Below are 18,643 nucleotides of genomic sequence, written 5' to 3'. Positions count from 1 at the left end.
AGCATTTACAGTGCAGAAGGAGGACATTCGGCCCATCGAGTCTGCCCTTGGAAAGAGCACCCTACTTAAGCCCGCACCTCCACCCCATCCCCGTAAGCCAATAACCCCACCAAACCTTTTTTGGGGGGGCCCTAAGGGCAATTTAGCATGGCCACTCCCCCCTACCCTGCACATATTTGGACTGTGGGAGCAAACCGGAGCACCCGGAGGAAACCCACGCAGACACGGGGAGAACGTGCAGATTCCGCACAGACAGTGACCCAAGCTGGGAATCGAATCTGCGACCCTGGAGCTGTGGAGCAACAGTGCTAACCAATGTGTGACAGTGCATTATAATAATGCACATTGTTATTAATGTGCACATTAGTCAGCAACTTGGAGTCAGGAAGAGATACCCTGTAATTGTCATATCACCGCAAGCTGCTCCTGATTAGGGCAAATCTGCCACTAGCATTGCAAGAATAGCATCGCACATTTAACCTCCTTGTGAGTTTTACAGCGTTGGTGTATTTTCACATTAAGTGACCGTTAAACTCAGTAGAGAAAGGTCAGTCCAGTAATTAACAGAGTAAGCACTATTTTAGAAACATGATTATTTTTACTGCCTGCTGATTAGCTTCTCTTGTGAATGATTATAAATTTGGAATCTCATTCCTTCTGGTTGCGAATTATTTTAGGAGATTCAATAATATGTCAAAATTTACAGTGTCTCCCTTTTCTTTCTATCTGTCTCTTAATCCACTACTTTTTCCCTCATATTATCCTGGAATTTAGTCCGGAGGTCGATTCTGTGCAGGGAATGCAGTTTTGAGGTTAGGAAAGCTGGAAGATTGAGTTTCCGGAAAGTTATTAACCTGCAGGGTTCCTTTAAATTTTATTGTCTTGGTTTCCTGGTTACAGGCAGCCTGATTGAGAGTTTAGAGGCCTACTGGGAGAGGAAGCCTACGGGCACAAGGCAGCAGCTGAGGAGAGTAGATAGATGTAACGTTTGCAGAGGGGTGGGGGGTCCCAATTGAGAGACGGTCTTGATCACAGGGGTGCCCTGATCATTGTGTGTGGGGGAGGAGGGTTGGTGGTGGTGTGGGGGCGGGACACTCGTCCAATGGTTTTCGGGGATGTCTGATGGTTGCATCAAATACAATGGTAATTGGGGTTACAATAGTGGTCAAGGGGAGCGGATGGTGATTGTGAGATGGGGGTGCACATTGAGTAGATGTTGGCTTGGGAGAGCAAAAGGCAGAGGGGGGGAGAGCAAACATATCACGGGGGTGAAGATGTGTAGTTTAATGGGAGACTTGTTGAGCCTGGAAGAAACACTCCTACACACACTGGGCCACAATTAGTGCTGTACAAAAATTCAGCCTTTGAGTTAAAAGTAGATGGATGTTAAACTGAAATCAGGTAACCTTATTGTAATATTTAAATGCCCATCCCACCTCCTGTGAGTGGATTGGATCCTTCCTTGTAACCAGAGGTCAGTGGGTTTGGTCACCATTACAGATTTTTTGTACTTTAACCTCTGACCTCAACACCCACGCACTGTTTTTTGGGGTTAAGTAATGGTTTACTGAACATGGTGTGACATTAAATTCACCCTACTCTAATTCATCCTCCTTCTCAGTCTCTGTTTAATTATCAATCCTTGGCTTTCATTTGTTTAAAAAAAAACAATTCCAGAGCCTGATATTTCCAGGGAGGCAGAGGGAGAAATTTAATGTTCGTTAAACTGGAAATCCTACACTGTTTGTACATTGAGAGGGCATGACTGGATAGGTCACATTTCAGCAATGATTGGCTCATTGTAAAACTGCTCGTACACTGCTCACAATTTTCCATCCTGTAGAAGATTAATGGACAGAAATGGTGGCATGTACTGTTCCCTTAACTTCCCTTCCCCCCCTACAATCTGCAGGTTTTATTTTGCCTGATCACAACGTCTTGACGTTTCTTCAATCCTACTTGTTTTCCTTGTGGCACAGTGGTTAGCACTGCTGCCTCACAGCTCCAGGGACCCCAGGTCCAATTCCGGCCTTGGGTGACTGTCTGTGTGGAGTTTGCACTTTCTCCCCATGTCTGCGTGGGTTTCTTCCGGGTGCTCCTGTTTCTTCCCACAGTTCAAAGATGTGCAGATTGCCCATGATCAACGAATGGGGTTACGGGGATATGGTGGGGGAAGAGGGCCCTTTTTGAGGATTGGTGCAGAGTCAATGGGCCAAATGGCCTCCTTCTGTACTGTAGGGATTCTATGGACTTTGATGTCATCCTCAGATGAGCAACATGCTGGCCTGGACATTGAGTCCATTTGTGTCCAATTTCAAGCACTATATGGCCTTCTCAGTCCCAAAAATGGGGGACAGGAGATGTACAGACACTTAATTTTAAAAAAACATTTTCATGGAATGTGGTGGCACTGGCACATCCATCATTTGTTGCCCATCCCTAATTACTCTTGAAGAAAGTGATGGTGATTTGCCGTCTTGAACCATTGTGGTCCATCTAGTGCAGGTACACACATGGTGCTGTTAGGAAGGTGGTTCCAGGAGTTTAATCCATTGGGAGTGAAGGAACAGTAATACAGTTTCAAGCAGCAATGGTGTGTGACTTGGAGGGGATCTTGCATTTACTGATGATCCCATGTGTCTGCTGCCCTTACCCTTCTAGGTGATAGTGGCCATTGGTTTGGAAAATGCTGTCAAAAGAATCTTCATGAGTAGCGGCAGTGCAAGTTATAGATGGTACACACTGCTGCCACCGTATGTCGATAGTGGAGGCAGTGAATGGTTAAGGTGGTGAAATAAAATGAAAATCGCTTATTGTCACAAGTAGGCTTCAAATGAAGTTACTGTGAAAAGCCCCTAGTCGCCACATTCCGGCGCCTGTCGGGGAGGGTGGTACAGGAATTGAACCGTGCTGCTGGCCTGCCTTGGTCTGCTTTAAAAGCCAGTGATTTAGCCCTGTGCTAAATGAAATGAAATGAAATGAAAATCGCTTATTGTCACGAGTAGGCTTCAATTAAGTTACTGTGAAAAGCCCCTAGTCGCCACATTCCGGCGCCTGTCCGGGGAGGCTGGTACGGGAATCAAACCCTGCTTGGTCTGCTTTAAAAGCCAGCGATTTAGCCGAGTGAGCTAAACCAACCCCTGGAGGATTGGGTGCCGCTCAAGTGGGCTGTTTTGGCCTGGATGGCGTCAAGCTACTTGAGTGTTGTCATGGTGCACTCATCCAGGCAAGCGGAGAAAATTCCATCGCAATCTTAACTTAATTTTGTAGACAGTAGAGAGACTTTGTGGAGTCAGGAGATGTGTAATACCCTATACAATTCCCAGCATCTGATGTGCTTTTGTCACCACAATATTCAATTGGTCCAGTTCATTTTCTGGTCAGTGGTGTCCCTTATTCGATAGTGGGGGATTCGGCAGTGATGATTCTATTGAATGCCAAGGGGCTATGGTTAGATTCTCTCTTGCTGGGGATGGTCATTGCCTGATATTTTTGTGGTGCGAGTGTTATTTTTGACATACCAGCCAAGCATGAATATTGTCCAGATCTTGCAGCACATGGGGCCAAGTTGCTTCAGTATCTGAGGAGTGGTGAATCATCAGCAAACATCCCCACATCTGAGCTGGGATTCTCCCCTACCTGGCGGGGCGGACCTTGTGGTGTCGCCATCCAGCAACGAGGATGGCGACACCACAAGGAAAGTTGAAAAGACCTTCTTCGCAAAATTGTGAACCTGTAGATACCCAAAGGAATTCTGCTGAAGCCTAAATTTATCTGACAATTCCCCCAAGTTTGCAAATCACCTCATCAAAAACACATCCCTCAGCCCCTCCACCCCCTTCTCCTCCCACCCCCCAAACCTGATGACCAACCTCCCTGGTTCAAACGTGTGGTTCGCACAAATTGGCGCCAGCGTTGATTCCGCCCCCAGTTTGAAGTGCTGCCGAAATTGCTTCCATTACTCCAGCGTGGAGATCACCACCAGGTTCGATGAATATTTCCCTGGAGAATACAGAAGCGAGGCTGTTGTTAACACTTGCAGCCCTGACCATGTCTGCCGCATGCAGAAGAAGACCATCAGCACACACGGACACCGTATGCTCTCCCCCCCCCCCCCCCTCATTATCCCTCTCCATCTGTCAGAGACTCTCAGGCCAATCGGCAAAGGCAAGCAAGAGAAGGGACAAAGGGCACCCCTGTCTCATTCCCCTATGCAGCTAGAAATATCCTGAACTCATATTATTTGTACGGACACGCGCCTTAGGTGCCTTATATAACCACTGAACCCACAATACGAATTAAGGCCCTATCCCAAACCGTTCCAACGCCGCAAACAAATAACCCCACTCTACCCTATCAAAAGCCTTCTTGGCATTCAGCGCCATAATAACCCCCTGTCCCCTCCCTTCCGATGGGTACAACACCATATTTAAAAGCCGCTGCACATTGGACAACAAAAGCCTACCCTTCCTGAACACCGTCTGACCTTCCCCAATAACCTGAGGGAGACACTCCTCCAGCTTCAATGCTGAGATCTTTGAGTCCATACTTAATAAGGAAATTGGCCGTTACGACCCACACTCCACCAAGTCCTTATAATTATTTAACAGAAGCGAGATAGACACTTGTATCATAGTCTGAGGAAGAGACACCTGCTCTACCGAATCCTCAAACACCAATAACGGTACCAGCTGATCGACAAATGTTTTAGAAAATTCCATCAGAAACCCATCTGGGACAACTCTGTCCACCAAATAGCTGCAGGAAAGGCCAAAAACCAAGGCCTCTACCGGGAGATACCTTACATGTGACCCCCTTCTATATATTACCACTGGAAAACTTCATATTTGTCCTACTTGTGATGGGCAAGACATATTTGGACAACTTTCCACATAGCTGGCTAGATGCCAGAGTTATAGCTCTGCTGCAACAGCCTGGCTAGGATGCGGCTAATTTTGAAGCACTAATCTTCAGTATTACTGCCAAGGCTTTTTCAAGGCCTAAAGCCTTTGAAGTATCAAATGTCTTCAGCTGCTACCTTGCTGAAGTGAGTGTGGAGTGAATCAAATTGACTGAAGACTGTAATACTGCGGACCTCAGAAGGAGGCCAAGAGGGCTACCCAGGCCCGATCTCTAATCTCCCTCTTAAGGGGCTGGTTTAGCACAGTGGGCTAAAAAGCTGGCTAGTAATGCAGAACAATGCCAGCAGCGTGGGTTCAATTCCCGTAACAGCCTCTCCGAACAGGCGCTGGAATGTGGCGACTAGGGGCTTTTCACAGTAACTTCAGTGAAGCCTACTCGTGACAATAAGCGATTATTATTATTATCTTTAAAGCCCCAAGGTCCCCAACCTCTGACTTTGAGGTTCTCGATCTCCCTCTCAATGAAACCCACTGTCTTCCCCCCTCCCCCCTCCCCCTCCCCCCTCCACCCTCCCCTTCCCCCCCTCCCCCCTCCCCCCTCCCCCCTCCCCCCCTCCCCCCCTCCCCCCCTCCCCCCTCCCCCCTCCCCCCTCCCCCCCTCCCCCCCTCCCCCCCCTCCCCCCTCCCCCTCCCCCCTCCCCCTCCCCTCCCCCCTCCCCTTCCCCCCCTCCCCCTCTCCCCCCCTCCCCCCTCCCCTCCCCTCCCCCCCCTCCCCCCCTCCCCCCCCCTCCCCCCTCCCCTCCCCTCCCCCCCCTCCCCCCCTCCCCCCCCCTCCCCCCCCTCCCCCCCCCTCCCCCCCTCCTCCCTTCCCCCACCCCTCCCCCTATCCCATCACTTACCGGCAGGCCACTGTGGCACTAACTTCCATGACTTGTCACCGTGGCCTCTTCCCATGGTGTCATTCATGTGGATCGAGGCTCAAACTCCAACAGTCCAAGCTTTCCCAGACTCTGGGCTAATGTTCCTTTGTCAGGTAGAATCTATTTCAAATAAAGCGAGAGGGAAAATAATGTTTTCACCCGGCTTTCACAGCTCAGTTTCTTGCCTGCACTTCTACAGCACTTGTTTCAACAGGTATGGGTATAGGCTGGTTTAGCACACTAGGCTAAATCGCTGGCTTTTAAAGCAGACCAAGGCAGGCCAGCTGGACAGTTCAATTCCCAGACCAGCTGTGGCGACTGGGGGCTTTTCACAGTAACTTCATTGACGTCTACTCGTGACAATAAGCAATTTTCATTTTTCGAATAGCTTCATGGTCCTGCCTAACTAATAGGACCTCGAGTTAAATGAGGCAGTTGGACAGCACTTCAGCCGTCTATTAAACCAGAGGTGGGGTGGAAAATCAGCATTGTATCTACTAATTTAATTTTAACTCCCGCAGGCCTAATTTCCCTCAGCTGGAGGTAATTAAAGCCCTTCCTCTCATGTTCATGGAAGAGCTCCTCTGTTTGATATTTATTGAGAAATTGTACTTCAGTAGAAGTACAGAACAGAGGGAATCATCACTAACACATTCTCAGTGCTGTTACACAGTGACCAGAGGAATCCTTACCCTGCTGAAAGTATCAAATAAAGAGAGGTGCACTACTACAGTTACAATATCTCCATGCCTTATAGTGGTTAGTTGACTAAATAAGGAAGTCATTCTTTTATATATTTTCCTTCAGATCCAACCCGGTTTGGAATAGAGCTCTGTTCAGTGAGGCAACCTGTCACTTCAATGCAGAAGCTTGCTTGGACCAGAAGAGGTTTGTATTCTCACTCCTTTGACATTCAGAATTTGAAATCTATCCCCCTAAAATAGCTTAATTTGCCACTTTGTCAAAACTAATATGTAATATGTTATGAATGCAGTTTGAACTCCATTGATGACAATGTCATTGCTGATGAGAAGGATTACTTTAATATTCGGAAACCTGGCATCTACAAACGCCAGGTAATTTGATACACTCTTAAAACGATGATTATTATTTTGAGATCTTACTGTATCAAAGCAAATACAACGTGTTGAAACGTGATGTATCTGTCCACGTTTTTTTTATTAATTTGTGAGATGTAATAATAATATAATAATCTTTATTATTGTCACAAGTAGTCTTACATTAGCACTGCAATGAAGTTAGAACATATAGAACATAGAACATTACAGCGCAGTACGGGTCCTTCGGCCCTCGATGTTGCGCCGACCTGTGAAACCATCTGAAGCCTATCTGACCTACACTATTCCATTTTCATCCATATGTCTATCCAGTGACCACTTAAATGCCCTTAAAGTTGGCGAGTCTACTACTGTTGCAGGCAGGGCATTCCACACCCCTACTACTCTCTGAGTAAAGAAACTGCCTCTGACATCTGTCCTATATCTACCACCCCTCAATTTAAAGATATGTCCCCTCGTGTTGGTCATCACCATCCGAGGAAAAAGACTCTCACTGTCCACCCTATCTAACCCTCTGACTATCTTATATGTCTCTATTAAGTCACCTCTCAGCCTTCTCCTCTCTAACAAAAACAACCTCAAGTCCCTGAGCCTTTCCTCGTAAGACCTTCCCTCCATACCAGGCAACATCCTAGTAAATCTCCTCTGAACCCTTTCCAAAGCTTCCACATCCTTCCGATAATGTGGTGACCAGAACTGCACGCAGTACTCCAGGAGCGGCCGCACCAGCGTTATGTACAGCTGCAGCATGACCTTGTGGCTCCGAAACTCAATTCCCCTACCGATAAAGGCTAGCACACCATATGCCTTCTTAACAGCCCTATTAACCTGGGTGGCGACTTTCAGGGATTTATGTACCTGGATGCCGAGATCTCTCTGTTCATCTGCACTACCGAGAATCTTGCCATTAGCCCAGTACTCTGCATTCCTGTTACTCCTTCCAAAGTGAAGCACCTCACACTTTTCTGCATTAAACTCCATCTGCCACCTCTCAGCCCAGCTCTGCAGCTTATCTATGTCCCTCTGTATCCTATAACATCCTTCAGCACTATCCACAACTCCACCGACCTTTGTGTCATCTGCAAATTTACTAACCCATCCTTCGACACCCTCTTCCAGGTCATTTATAAAAATGACAAACAGCAGTGGCCCCAAAACAGATCCTTGCGGTACACCACTAGTAACTGAACTCCAGGATGAACATTTACCATCAACCACCACCCTCTGTCTTCTTTCAGCTAGCCAATTACTGATCCAAACCGCTAAATCACCTTCAATCCCATACTTCCGTATTTTCTGCAATAGCCTACCGTGGGGAACCTTATCAAACGCCTTACTGAAATCCATATACACCACATCAACAGCTTTACCCTCATCCACCTGTTTGGTCACCTTCTCAAAAAACTCAATAAGGTTTGTGAGGCATGACCTACCCTTCACAAAACCGTGTTGACTATCGCTAATCAACTTGTTCTTTTCAAGATGATTACTGGAAAATCCCCTAGTCGCCACATTCCGGCGCCTGTTCAGGTACACAGAGGGAAAATTCAGAATTCTCAGTTGGTGCGGGAATTGAACCCGCGCTGCTGGCCTTGTTCTGCATCACAAACCAGCTATCTAGCTCACTGAGTGGTGTTGCTGGCAAGGGCAGAATTTATTACCTAAATTGCCCTTGAGCAAGTGATGGTAAGCCATTCCATAAACAGTTGCAGTCCATGTGGTAAAGGTACTCCCATGGTTCTGTTAGGAAGGGAGTTCCAGGATTTTCAAGTCAGGATGATGGACAATTTGGAGGTGGTGATGTTCTCATGTACCTGCTCCCCTTGATCTTTTGAGTGGGACGTTTACAGGTTTGGAAGGTGTTGACGAAGGAGCCATGGCAAAGTGCTGCAGTGCATTTTGTAGATACTACACATTGCAGTCAAGATACATTAATGGCGGGCGATACGAATGCTTAAAGTGGTGAATGTGGTACCAAGCATAGGGTTACTTTATCCTGGATGGTGTCGAGCTTCTTGAGTGTTGTTAGAGCGGCACCCATCCAGGAAAGTGGACAGTATTCCACCGCACCCCTGATTTATAGATAGTGGAAAGGAGGTGAATGACAAATGACAGAATACCCAGCCATTAACCCTGTGCAAACTGTACTATTACCTTTTGATGCTTGGCCGGTTGGAATAAGTGCACGAGAGCCCATCTAGTTCTTGACTAGTTAAATGCTTATTGTTAAACAATTACATGGGTTAGATAACCATGAGAAAATTATCAGAACGCTACTATTATAAATTATCTAAGAGCTACTACAAGTATGACTATCCACTATGACAACTATCTCCAAACTCCCTTAGGTAAGTGTCACATGGTTGTTCTCTACAGCCACCTGCTGGTTGGAGGTCGTATACATTACTATTTACATGATTGCTGATGCATATCTTCTCATGTACTATTGTGGCCTGGCCCAGTTAATTACCTGGTCAATGGTAACAACCAGGATATTGATGGTCAGGGATCAGGCAATGGTTATGCCATTGAATATCAAGTGGAAGTAGTTAGATTGTCTTTCGCTGGAAATAGTCATTGTCTGGCACTCATGTTACTGCCACTTATCAACCCAAGCCTGAATGGTGTACAGGTCTTTCTACATGCAGGCCCACATTGCTTCATTATCTGCGGAGTTGCAAAAGGAACTAAGCACTGTGCAGTCATCAGCAAACATTAGTATTTTTGATGTTATGAAGGTAATTGATGAAGCAACTAAAAATGTTCCGCATCCACCTTGAGAAACTTTCAGAAACGTCTTGGGACCCAGATAAGTGGCTTCCAATAACTAAAGCCATCTTCCTTTGTACGAGGCATGACTCTGAGCAGTGGAGGGTTTTCTCCCTAATTTTCACTGACTGTCGTTTTGCCAGGGCTCCTTGATGCTATACTCAGTCAATTGCTGCCTTGGTTTCAAGAGCAGTCACTCTCACCTGACCTCTGAAATTCTGCTCTTTTGTCCTTGTTTGGACCAAGGCTGGAGCCGAGTAATCCTGGTGGAACCCAAACTGAGTGTTGGTGAGCAGGTTGTTGCTGAGTAAGAGCCGTTTGATTGCATTGTTGACAATATTCATCACTTTTCTGATGATCAAGATGGCTGATGGGGCAGTAATTGTCTGGATTGGATTTGTCCTGCTTTTAGTGGACATTAATTGGCATTAGCCAATTTAAAAAACATAGCTTAATACTGACAACAGAACAGCAGAGTAAGGAATTCCATACAAACAGATTGTTAGTGGGCAATACTAATGACACAGCCTAATTTCCGCCCTGTATATCTTTCAATTAGGATAGTTTTAATGCAACTTTGCCAGTAGAAGTGGAAACAATTTTACATCTACCCCCACGTACCAACTAACAATCTGTGGCTTTTCTGTGAGGGGGAGAGATTTTAAATCTGGGATTTTAAAGGCTGACATATATCATTTAATTTCTTCATGAATGACACCCTGTGTTATGGTGTCAAAGGTAATCTATCCCTCCTCGTACTTCTGAACCTGTCTGTAACCTTTGACGTAGCTGACCACAGCATCCTTCTTTACGTTTGTAGGCCTGGATGTTTGTTGTGTGGACCCAAATCACAACGCTTTCAACATGAGATCTATATACAAATTAAAGGGAACATTCCTTTAATACCATGTGATCGAAATTCTGGTCAGCAAAGCTCAGGTCGGAATGTTGAACACGTTCCCGATACATTTCTACATGTGCGGTCTTTATGCAGATGTTAACTCAAAAGTAGGGAACAGAGGATGTGGTACGAACCTCGTTCAGCACTTGTGATGAACATCAATGGGAACGAAGTAGAAAGGGTCAAGAGCTTCAAGTTTTTAGGTGTACAGATCACCAATAGCCTGTCCTGGTCCCCCCATGCCGACACTATAGTTAAGAAAGTCCACCAACGACTCTACTTTCTCAGAAGACTAAGGAAATTTGGCATGTCAGCTACGATCCTCACCAACTTCTACAGATGCACCACAGAAAGCATTCTTCCTGGTTGTATTACAGCTTGGTATGGAGCCTGCTCTGCCCAAGACCGCAGGAAACTACAAAAGGTTGTGAATGTAGCCCAGTCCATCACGCAAACCAGCCTCCCATCCATTGACTCCGTCTACAATTCCTGCTGCCTCGGAAAGGCAACCAACATAATTATGGAGCCCACGCACCCCGGGCATACTCTCTTCCACCTTCTTCCGTCAGGAAAAAGATACCAACGTTTTTGGTCACGTACCAACCGACTCAAAAACAGCTTCTTCCCTACTGCCAACAGACTTTTGAATGGACCTACCTCGTATTAAGTTGATCTTTTCTCTACACCTTGCTATAACTGGAGAGATAGGAGAGGCATTGAATGAATACTTTTCTTCAGTGTTCACCAAGGAGAGGGGCCATGTTTTTGAGGATGAGAGTGTGATACCGGTGGGTTGGCTGGAGGAGGTAGATGTTCTGAGGGAGGATGTATTAGCAATTTTGAAAAACCTTAGGGTTGACAAGTCCCCTGGGCTAGATGGGATATATCCTAGGATTCTTTAGGAGGCAAGGGATGAGATTTCAGAGCCTTTAGCTTTGATCTTTGGGTCCTCACTGTCCACGGAGATAGTGCCAGAGGACTGGAGAGTGGCGAATGTTGTTCCTCTGTTCAAGAAAGGGAATAGGAATGACCCTGGTTAGTCTTACTTCAGTGGTCGGTAAGTTAATGGAAAAGGTCCTGAAGGATAGGATTTATGACCATTTGGAAAGATGCAGCTTAATCCGGGATAGTCAACACGGATTTGTGAAGGGTAAGTCTTGCCTTACAAATTTGATTGAATTCTTTGAGGAGGTAACTAAGTGTGCAGATGAAGGTAGAGCAGTTGATGTCGGATACATGGATTTTAGTAAGGCGTTTGATAAGGTTCCCCATGGTCGGCTCATGAAGAAAGTACGGAGGTGTGGGATAGAGGGAAATTTGGCCAATTGGATAAGTAACTGGCTATCACATAGAAGACAGAGGGTGGTGGTGGATGGAAAATTTTCAGACTGGAGATCAGTTACCAGCAGTGTACCACAGGGATCAGTGCTGGGTCCCCTGCTATTTGTGATTTTTATCAATGACTTGGAGGAGGGGGCTGAAGGGTGGGTCAGTAAATTTGCTGATGACACCAAGATTGGTGGAGTAGTGGATGAGATGGAGGGCTGTTGTAGGCTGCAAAGAGTCATTGATGGGATGCAGAGCTGGGCCGAAAAATGGCAGATGGAGTTTAACCCTGATAAGTGAGAGGTGATTCATTTTGGTCCGACAAATTTGAATGCGGATTACAGGGTCAACGGCAGGGTTCTGAGGAATGTGGATGAACAGAGAGATCTTGGGGTTCATGTCCACAGATCTCTGAACGTTGCCATGCAAGTGGATAGAGCTGTGAAGAAGTGTGTTAGCGTTTGTTAACAGGGGGTCTTGAGTATAAGAGCCGTGGGGTTATGCTGCAACTGTACGTGAGCCTGGTGAGATCACATTTGGAGTATTGTGTGCAGTTCTGGTCACCTCATTATAGGAAGGATGTGGAAGCATTGGAAAGGGTGCAAAGGAGATTTACCAGGATGCTGCCTGGTTTGGAGGACAGGTCTTATGAGGAAAGGTTGAGGGAGCTAGGGCTTTTCTCTTTGGAGCAGAGGAGGATGAGAGGCGACTTAATAGAGGTTTATAAGATGATGAGGGGAATAGATAGAGTGGACATTCAGAGACTATTTCCTCGGGTGGATGAAGCTGTTACAAGGGGGGCATAACTATAAGGTTCAGGTTGGGAGATATAGGAGGGATGTCCGAGGTAGTTTCTTTACTGAGAGAGTGGTTAGGGTGTGGAATGGACTGCCTGCTGTGACAGTGGAGTCGGACACTTTAGGAACTTTCAAGCGGTTATTGGATAGGCACATGGAGCACACCAGAATGACAGGGAGTGGGATAGCTTGATCTTGGTTTCGGAAAAGGCTCGGCACAACATCAAGGGTTCTGTGCTGTACTGTTCTATGTTGTAACTGTAACATTATATTCTGCAGTCTCTCCTTCCTTCCCTATGTACGGTATGCATTGTTTGTACAGCATGCAAGAAACAATACTTTTCACTGTGTACTAATACATGTGACAATAATAAACCAAATCAAAAATTTGGAATTTCTACCTTCATAGGTAGTCAATGATCCTCCAAATTACTGAACTGCACACCCAATAAAAACAAAGGGTTGGTCAATCCTACTGAAGGGCCAGACAATTACTGCCCCATCAGCCATCTTGGTAGTTGCTTGGTTACCTGACTATCCACTGCTTGTACCTGGCCTGTTTCAAGTCAAGTGAATTGAATAATATAATTTCTCTTCATCTCCTCGTATTACAAATGGCTTATTGGACATCATGCTGGACCGAGTAGTTTAATGAACTGGTGAGATTCACTCAGCAAGGGAACAGGGAGTGGCACATCTATGTTGGAGCTAACATCACTGTTTAATTTCCATAGGTGGGAATAAGTAAGGAGCTACCACAGTTACATGGACATGTTACAACTGGAATGGCCCCCAAAGGGTAACTTAGGTTCAGGTAAAATTGAATGGATAGAATTTTACAAATTCCCAGTCTACTAATGGATCATCATAAAACATAAGAGCAGAATGGGGCCACTCGGCCCATTGAGTCTGCTAAGATTAACCAAGATTAGAGAATCCCTCACCATAATTATTAACAATGGTCAGAATATTTGCTGGCAAAACATCCCTGATTTTCAGATAGACCACCCACTACATGTAAGGCCCACCAGCAAGGTGCTAACTTGCAAAACACCCTTTATTCACCTTGAGGAAGAATGTTTTAAGGTTCAAGCCTGATTATATTCATGGAACTTGCTTTTGAACCTAACTTGTGCATAATCACACCATGTAAGATTTCACTTCATATCAGTAACCATTTTTCTCCTTGTATTGTAACTCCAAACAGGATAAAAGAGAGAAAGGAGCTCGGGAAAGGGATGTGAAAAATTCACAAGACTTTCTGACAGCAGCTTTGGCATCGCGTGAAGGATGTAAATATACGGAACCTGGGAAATTGGTGTATTTGTTCAGCAATGAGGGTCTGAAATGTACTGATCTGTAAATGAGGACGTTCAGTGGCTTTATAGACATGACATGAAATCCTTACCGTAACTGTACAAATAAGAATATTTAGTCTTTGCAATTGGGTAGTAGCTTGTGGGGCTATTTTGATTTTCAACCTTCAAGTGGCATTTCCTCAAATTTATGTTCATATTCCCATTGTTTGTTATTAATAGAAACATTTTCCAGCAGATTCTGGACAATACTCAGTGACCGTGCTCTCTACTAGCCCAGAACATTGAAGCTCACTACAGTATTCCAATTGCTGCCTTGGCTATGATTTGCTCCCTCAGCTTGTGAACTGGGTGAACTTTGTTTGTTTTTGCACAAGCCAATGTGAAGGGGCTTTTTTCAATATATTTTCATTAGGTTACATGGGGAGAATGTGCAAACTCCACACAGACAATGAACGGGGCCGGGTTCAAACCCCGGCCCTCAGCGTCATGTGGTAGTGTGAATGCGTCTCTAATTCACTTGTCTCTCAGTCCGGAAGAAAGTACTCTCGAACACGTCCGTACTTTAGAATATTCTTTATTGCGATCAGGGCAGCCCTCTAGGTATTCTAAAGAACCACCTCTGAGAGTGCCAAAGTTTTGCTCAAAACATCCTTTCTTTATATGTTTTTTTAAGAGGGCTGTCCCTTGCATTCACTTGAGCTTGCCCCCATTACAAAGCATAGCTTGTTTTTACCATAGATCCAATACATGATTAACTTGTTATTGCCATAATTTCGATACATGATTTTACAGACTTTGAGGTTATCTATTGGCACATGAGTATGTAGTAGTTTTAGCAAAAACAGCAGGTGTTTAGCCACAATATCAACGGCTCCCACATTTCATATTCCGTCATCCAGCCATCTTCCTTGTTTCTCAAGGCTATTCGGCTTACAGTCATGAGTCGGCTCACAAATTCAATAAAAACTCCCTTATTTGTAACTTTCCACTAATGTGTCCCATTAATTCTGGCTTGTTCTAGTTATTAACCCTTGCTTCACATTCGCATTCCCCCCTTTGATCATTCCATGATCACACAGCCCTCAGGGACTTATCCTTGAGAGTCTGAGGAATTCCTCCGGGAAATCATCCTTTGGTCCAATGTCATAGAACATAGAACATAGAACGATACAGCGCAGTACAGGCCCTTCGGCCCTCGATGTTGCACCGACATGGAAAAAATCTAAAGGCCATCTAACCTACACTATGCCCTTATCATCCATATGCTTATCCAATAAACTTTTAAATGCCCTCAATGTTGGCGAGTTCACTACTGTTGCAGGTAGGGCATTCCACGGCCTCACCACTCTTTGCGTAAAAAACCCACCTCTGACCTCTGTCCTATATCTATTACCCCTCAATTTAAGGCTATGTCCCCTCGTGCTAGCCACCTCCATCCGCGGGAGAAGGCTCTCGCTGTCCACCCTATCTAACCCTCTGATCATTTTGTATGCCTCTATTAAGTCACCTCTTAACCTTCTTCTCTCTAACGAAAACAACCTCAAGTCCATCAGCCTTTCCTCATAAGATTTTCCCTCCATACCAGGCAACATCCTGGTAAATCTCCTCTGCACCCGTTCCAAAGCTTCCACGTCCTTCCTATAATGAGGCGACCAGAACTGTACGCAATACTCCAAACGCGGCCGTACCAGAGTTTGGTACAGCTGCATCATGACCTCATGGCTCCGGAACTCAATCCCTCTACCAATAAAGGCCAACACACCATAGGCCTTCTTCACAACCCTATCAACCTGGGTGGCAACTTTCAGGGATCTATGTACATGGACACCGAGATCCCTCTGCTCATCCACACTACCAAGAATTTTACCATTAGCCAAATATTCCGCATTCCTGTTATTCTTTCCAAAGTGAATCACCTCACACTTCTCCACATTAAACTCCATTTGCCACCTCTCAGCCCAGCTCTGCAGCTTATCTATGTCCCTCTGTAACCTGCAACATCCTTCCGCACTGTCTACAACTCCACCGACTTTTGTGTCGTCTGCAAATTTACTCACCCATCCTTCTGCGCCCTCCTCTAGGTCATTTATAAAAATGACAAACAGCAACGGCCCCAGAACAGATCCTTGTGGTACGCCACTCGTAACTGAACTCCATTCTGAACATTTCCCATCAACTACCACTCTCTGTCTTCTTTCAACTAGCCAATTTCTGATCCACATCTCTAAATCACCCTCAATCCCCAGCCTCCGTATTTTCTGCAATAGCCGACCGTGGGGAACCTTATCAAACGCTTTACTGAAATCCATATACACCACATCAACTGCTCTACCCTCGTCTACCTGTTCAGTCACCTTCTCAAAGAACTCGATAAGGTTTGTGAGGCATGACCTACCCTTCACAAAACCATGCTGACTATCCCTAATCATATTATTCCTATCTAGATGATTATAAATCGTATCTTTTATAATCCTCTCCAAGACTTTACCCACCACAGACGTTAGGCTCACCGGCCTATAGTTACCGGGGTTATCTCTACTCCCCTTCTTGAACAAAGGGACCACATTTGCTATCCTCCAGTCCTCTGGCACTATTCCTGTAGCCAATGATGACCTAAAAATCAAAGCCAAAGGCTCAGCAATCTCTTCCCTGGCTTCCCAGAGAATCCTAGGATAAATCCCATCCGGCCCCGGGGACTTATCTATTTTCACCTTGTCCAGAATTGCCAACACTTCTTCCCTACGCACCTCAATGCCATCTATTCTAATAGCCTGGGTCTCAGCATTCTCCTCCACAATATTATCTTTTTCTTGAGTGAATACTGACGAAAAGTATTCATTTAGTATCTCGCTTATCTCCTCAGCCTCCACACACAACTTCCCACCACTGTCCTTGACTGGCCCTACTCTTACCCTAGTCATTCTTTTATTCCTGACATACCTATAGAAAGCTTTTGGGTTTTCCTTGATCCTACCTGCCAAAGACTTCTCATGTCCCCTCCTTGCTCGTCTCAGCTCTCTCTTTAGATCCTTCCTCGCTTCCTTGTAACTATCAAGCGCCCCAACTGAAACTTCACGCCTCATCTTCACATAGGCCTCCTTCTTCCTCTTAACAAGAGATTCCACTTCTTTGGTAAACCACGGTTCCCTCGCTCGACCCCTTCCTCCCTGCCTGACTGGTACGTACTTATCAAGAACATGCAATAGCTGTTCCTTGAACAAGCTCCACATATCCAGTGTGCCCAACCCTTGCAGCCTACTTCTCCAACCAACACATCCTAAGTCATGTCTAATGGCATCATAATTGCCCTTCCCCCAGCTATAACTCTTGCTCTGCGGGGTATACTTATCCCTTTCCATCACTAACGTAAAGGTCACCGAATTGTGGTCACTGTCTCCAAAGTGTTCACCTACCTCCAGATCTAACACCTGGCCTGGTTCATTACCCAAAACCAAATCCAAAGTGGCCTCACCTCTTGTTGGCCTGTCAACATATTGTGTCAGAAAACCCTCCTGCACACATTGTACAAAGAACGACCCATCCAATGTACTCGAACTATATCTTTTCCAGTCAATATTAGGAAAGTTAAAGTCTCCCATAACAACTACCCTGTTACTTTCGCTCTTTTCCAGAATCATCTTCGCCATCCTTTCCTCTACATCTCTAGAACTATTAGGTGGCCTATAGAAAACTCCCAACAGGGTGACCTCTCCTTTCCTGTTTCTAACCTCAGCCCATACTACCTCGGAAGAAGAGTCCCCATCTTGCATCCTTTCTACCACCGTAATACTGTCCTTGACTAGCAGCGCCACACCTCCCCCTCTTTTGCCCCCTTCTCTGACCTTACTAAAGCACCTAAACCCCGGAACCTGCAACAACCATTCCTGTCCCTGCTCTATCCATGTCTCTGAAATGGCCACAACATCGAGGTCCCAGGTACCTACCCATGCTGCCAGTTCCCCTACCTTATTTCGTATACTCCTGGCATTGAAATAGACACACTTCAAACCACAGACCTGAACACTGCCGCCGCCCTCCTGCGAAGTCAAAACTGTGCTCCTGACCTCTCTACTCTCAATCTCTCGCACCCCAAAACTACAATCCAGGTTCCCATGCCCCTGCTGAATTAGTTTAAACCCCCCCAAAGAGTACTAACAAATCTCCCCCCCAGGATATTGGTGCCCCTCAGGTTCAGATGTAGACCATCCTGTCTATAGAGGTCCCACCTTCCCCAGAAAGAGCCCCAGTTATCCAGAAATCTGAATCCCTCCCGCCTGCACCATCCCTGTAGCCACGTGTTTAATTGCTCTCTCTCCCTATTCCTCATCTCACTATCACGTGGCACGGGCAACAACCCAGAGATAACAACTCTGTTTGTTCTCGCTCTGAGCTTCCATCCTAGCTCCCTAAAGGCCTGCCTGACATCCTTCTCCCCTTTCCTACCTATGTCGTTAGTGCCAATGTGGACTACGACTTGGGGCTGCTCCCCCTCCCCCTTAAGGACCCGGAAAACACGATCCGAGACATCACGTACCCTTGCACCTGGGAGGCAACATACCAAACGTGAGTCTCTCTCGCTCCCACAAAATCTCCTATCTGTGCCCCTGACTATTGAGTCCCCAATTACTAATGTTCTACTCCTTTCCCCCCTTCCCTTCTGAGCAACAGGG

The 18,643-nt window shown here is 45.9% G+C and overlaps 1 protein-coding gene across 10 annotated transcripts in view; it reads left to right on the top strand.

The window, feature by feature from the left end:
- LOC119970680 (cadherin-related family member 2-like) overlaps positions 1–18,643 on the top strand; it is a 257,761-nt gene that overhangs the window by 195,538 nt on the left and 43,580 nt on the right. For 7 of the 10 annotated variants that reach the window (XM_038805688.1, XM_038805686.1, XM_038805689.1 and 4 more), the window contains 3 exons: positions 6,590–6,670; positions 6,777–6,858; positions 13,862–13,946. In XM_038805688.1, the coding sequence (XP_038661616.1) occupies positions 6,590–6,670; positions 6,777–6,858; positions 13,862–13,946 (248 nt within the window). Of the gene's footprint in view, positions 1–6,589; positions 6,671–6,776; positions 6,859–13,861; positions 14,579–18,643 lie in introns of those variants that run through there. The other 3 variants (XM_038805691.1, XM_038805693.1, XM_038805694.1) reach the window with 2 other exon arrangements.

Source organism: Scyliorhinus canicula, chromosome 8, assembly GCF_902713615.1.
Source record: "Scyliorhinus canicula chromosome 8, sScyCan1.1, whole genome shotgun sequence".
Classification (NCBI taxonomy): Eukaryota; Metazoa; Chordata; class Chondrichthyes; order Carcharhiniformes; family Scyliorhinidae; genus Scyliorhinus; species Scyliorhinus canicula.
The sequence above is the reverse complement of the archived record's forward strand: the minus strand, read 5'-3'. Positions and strand labels throughout refer to the sequence as shown.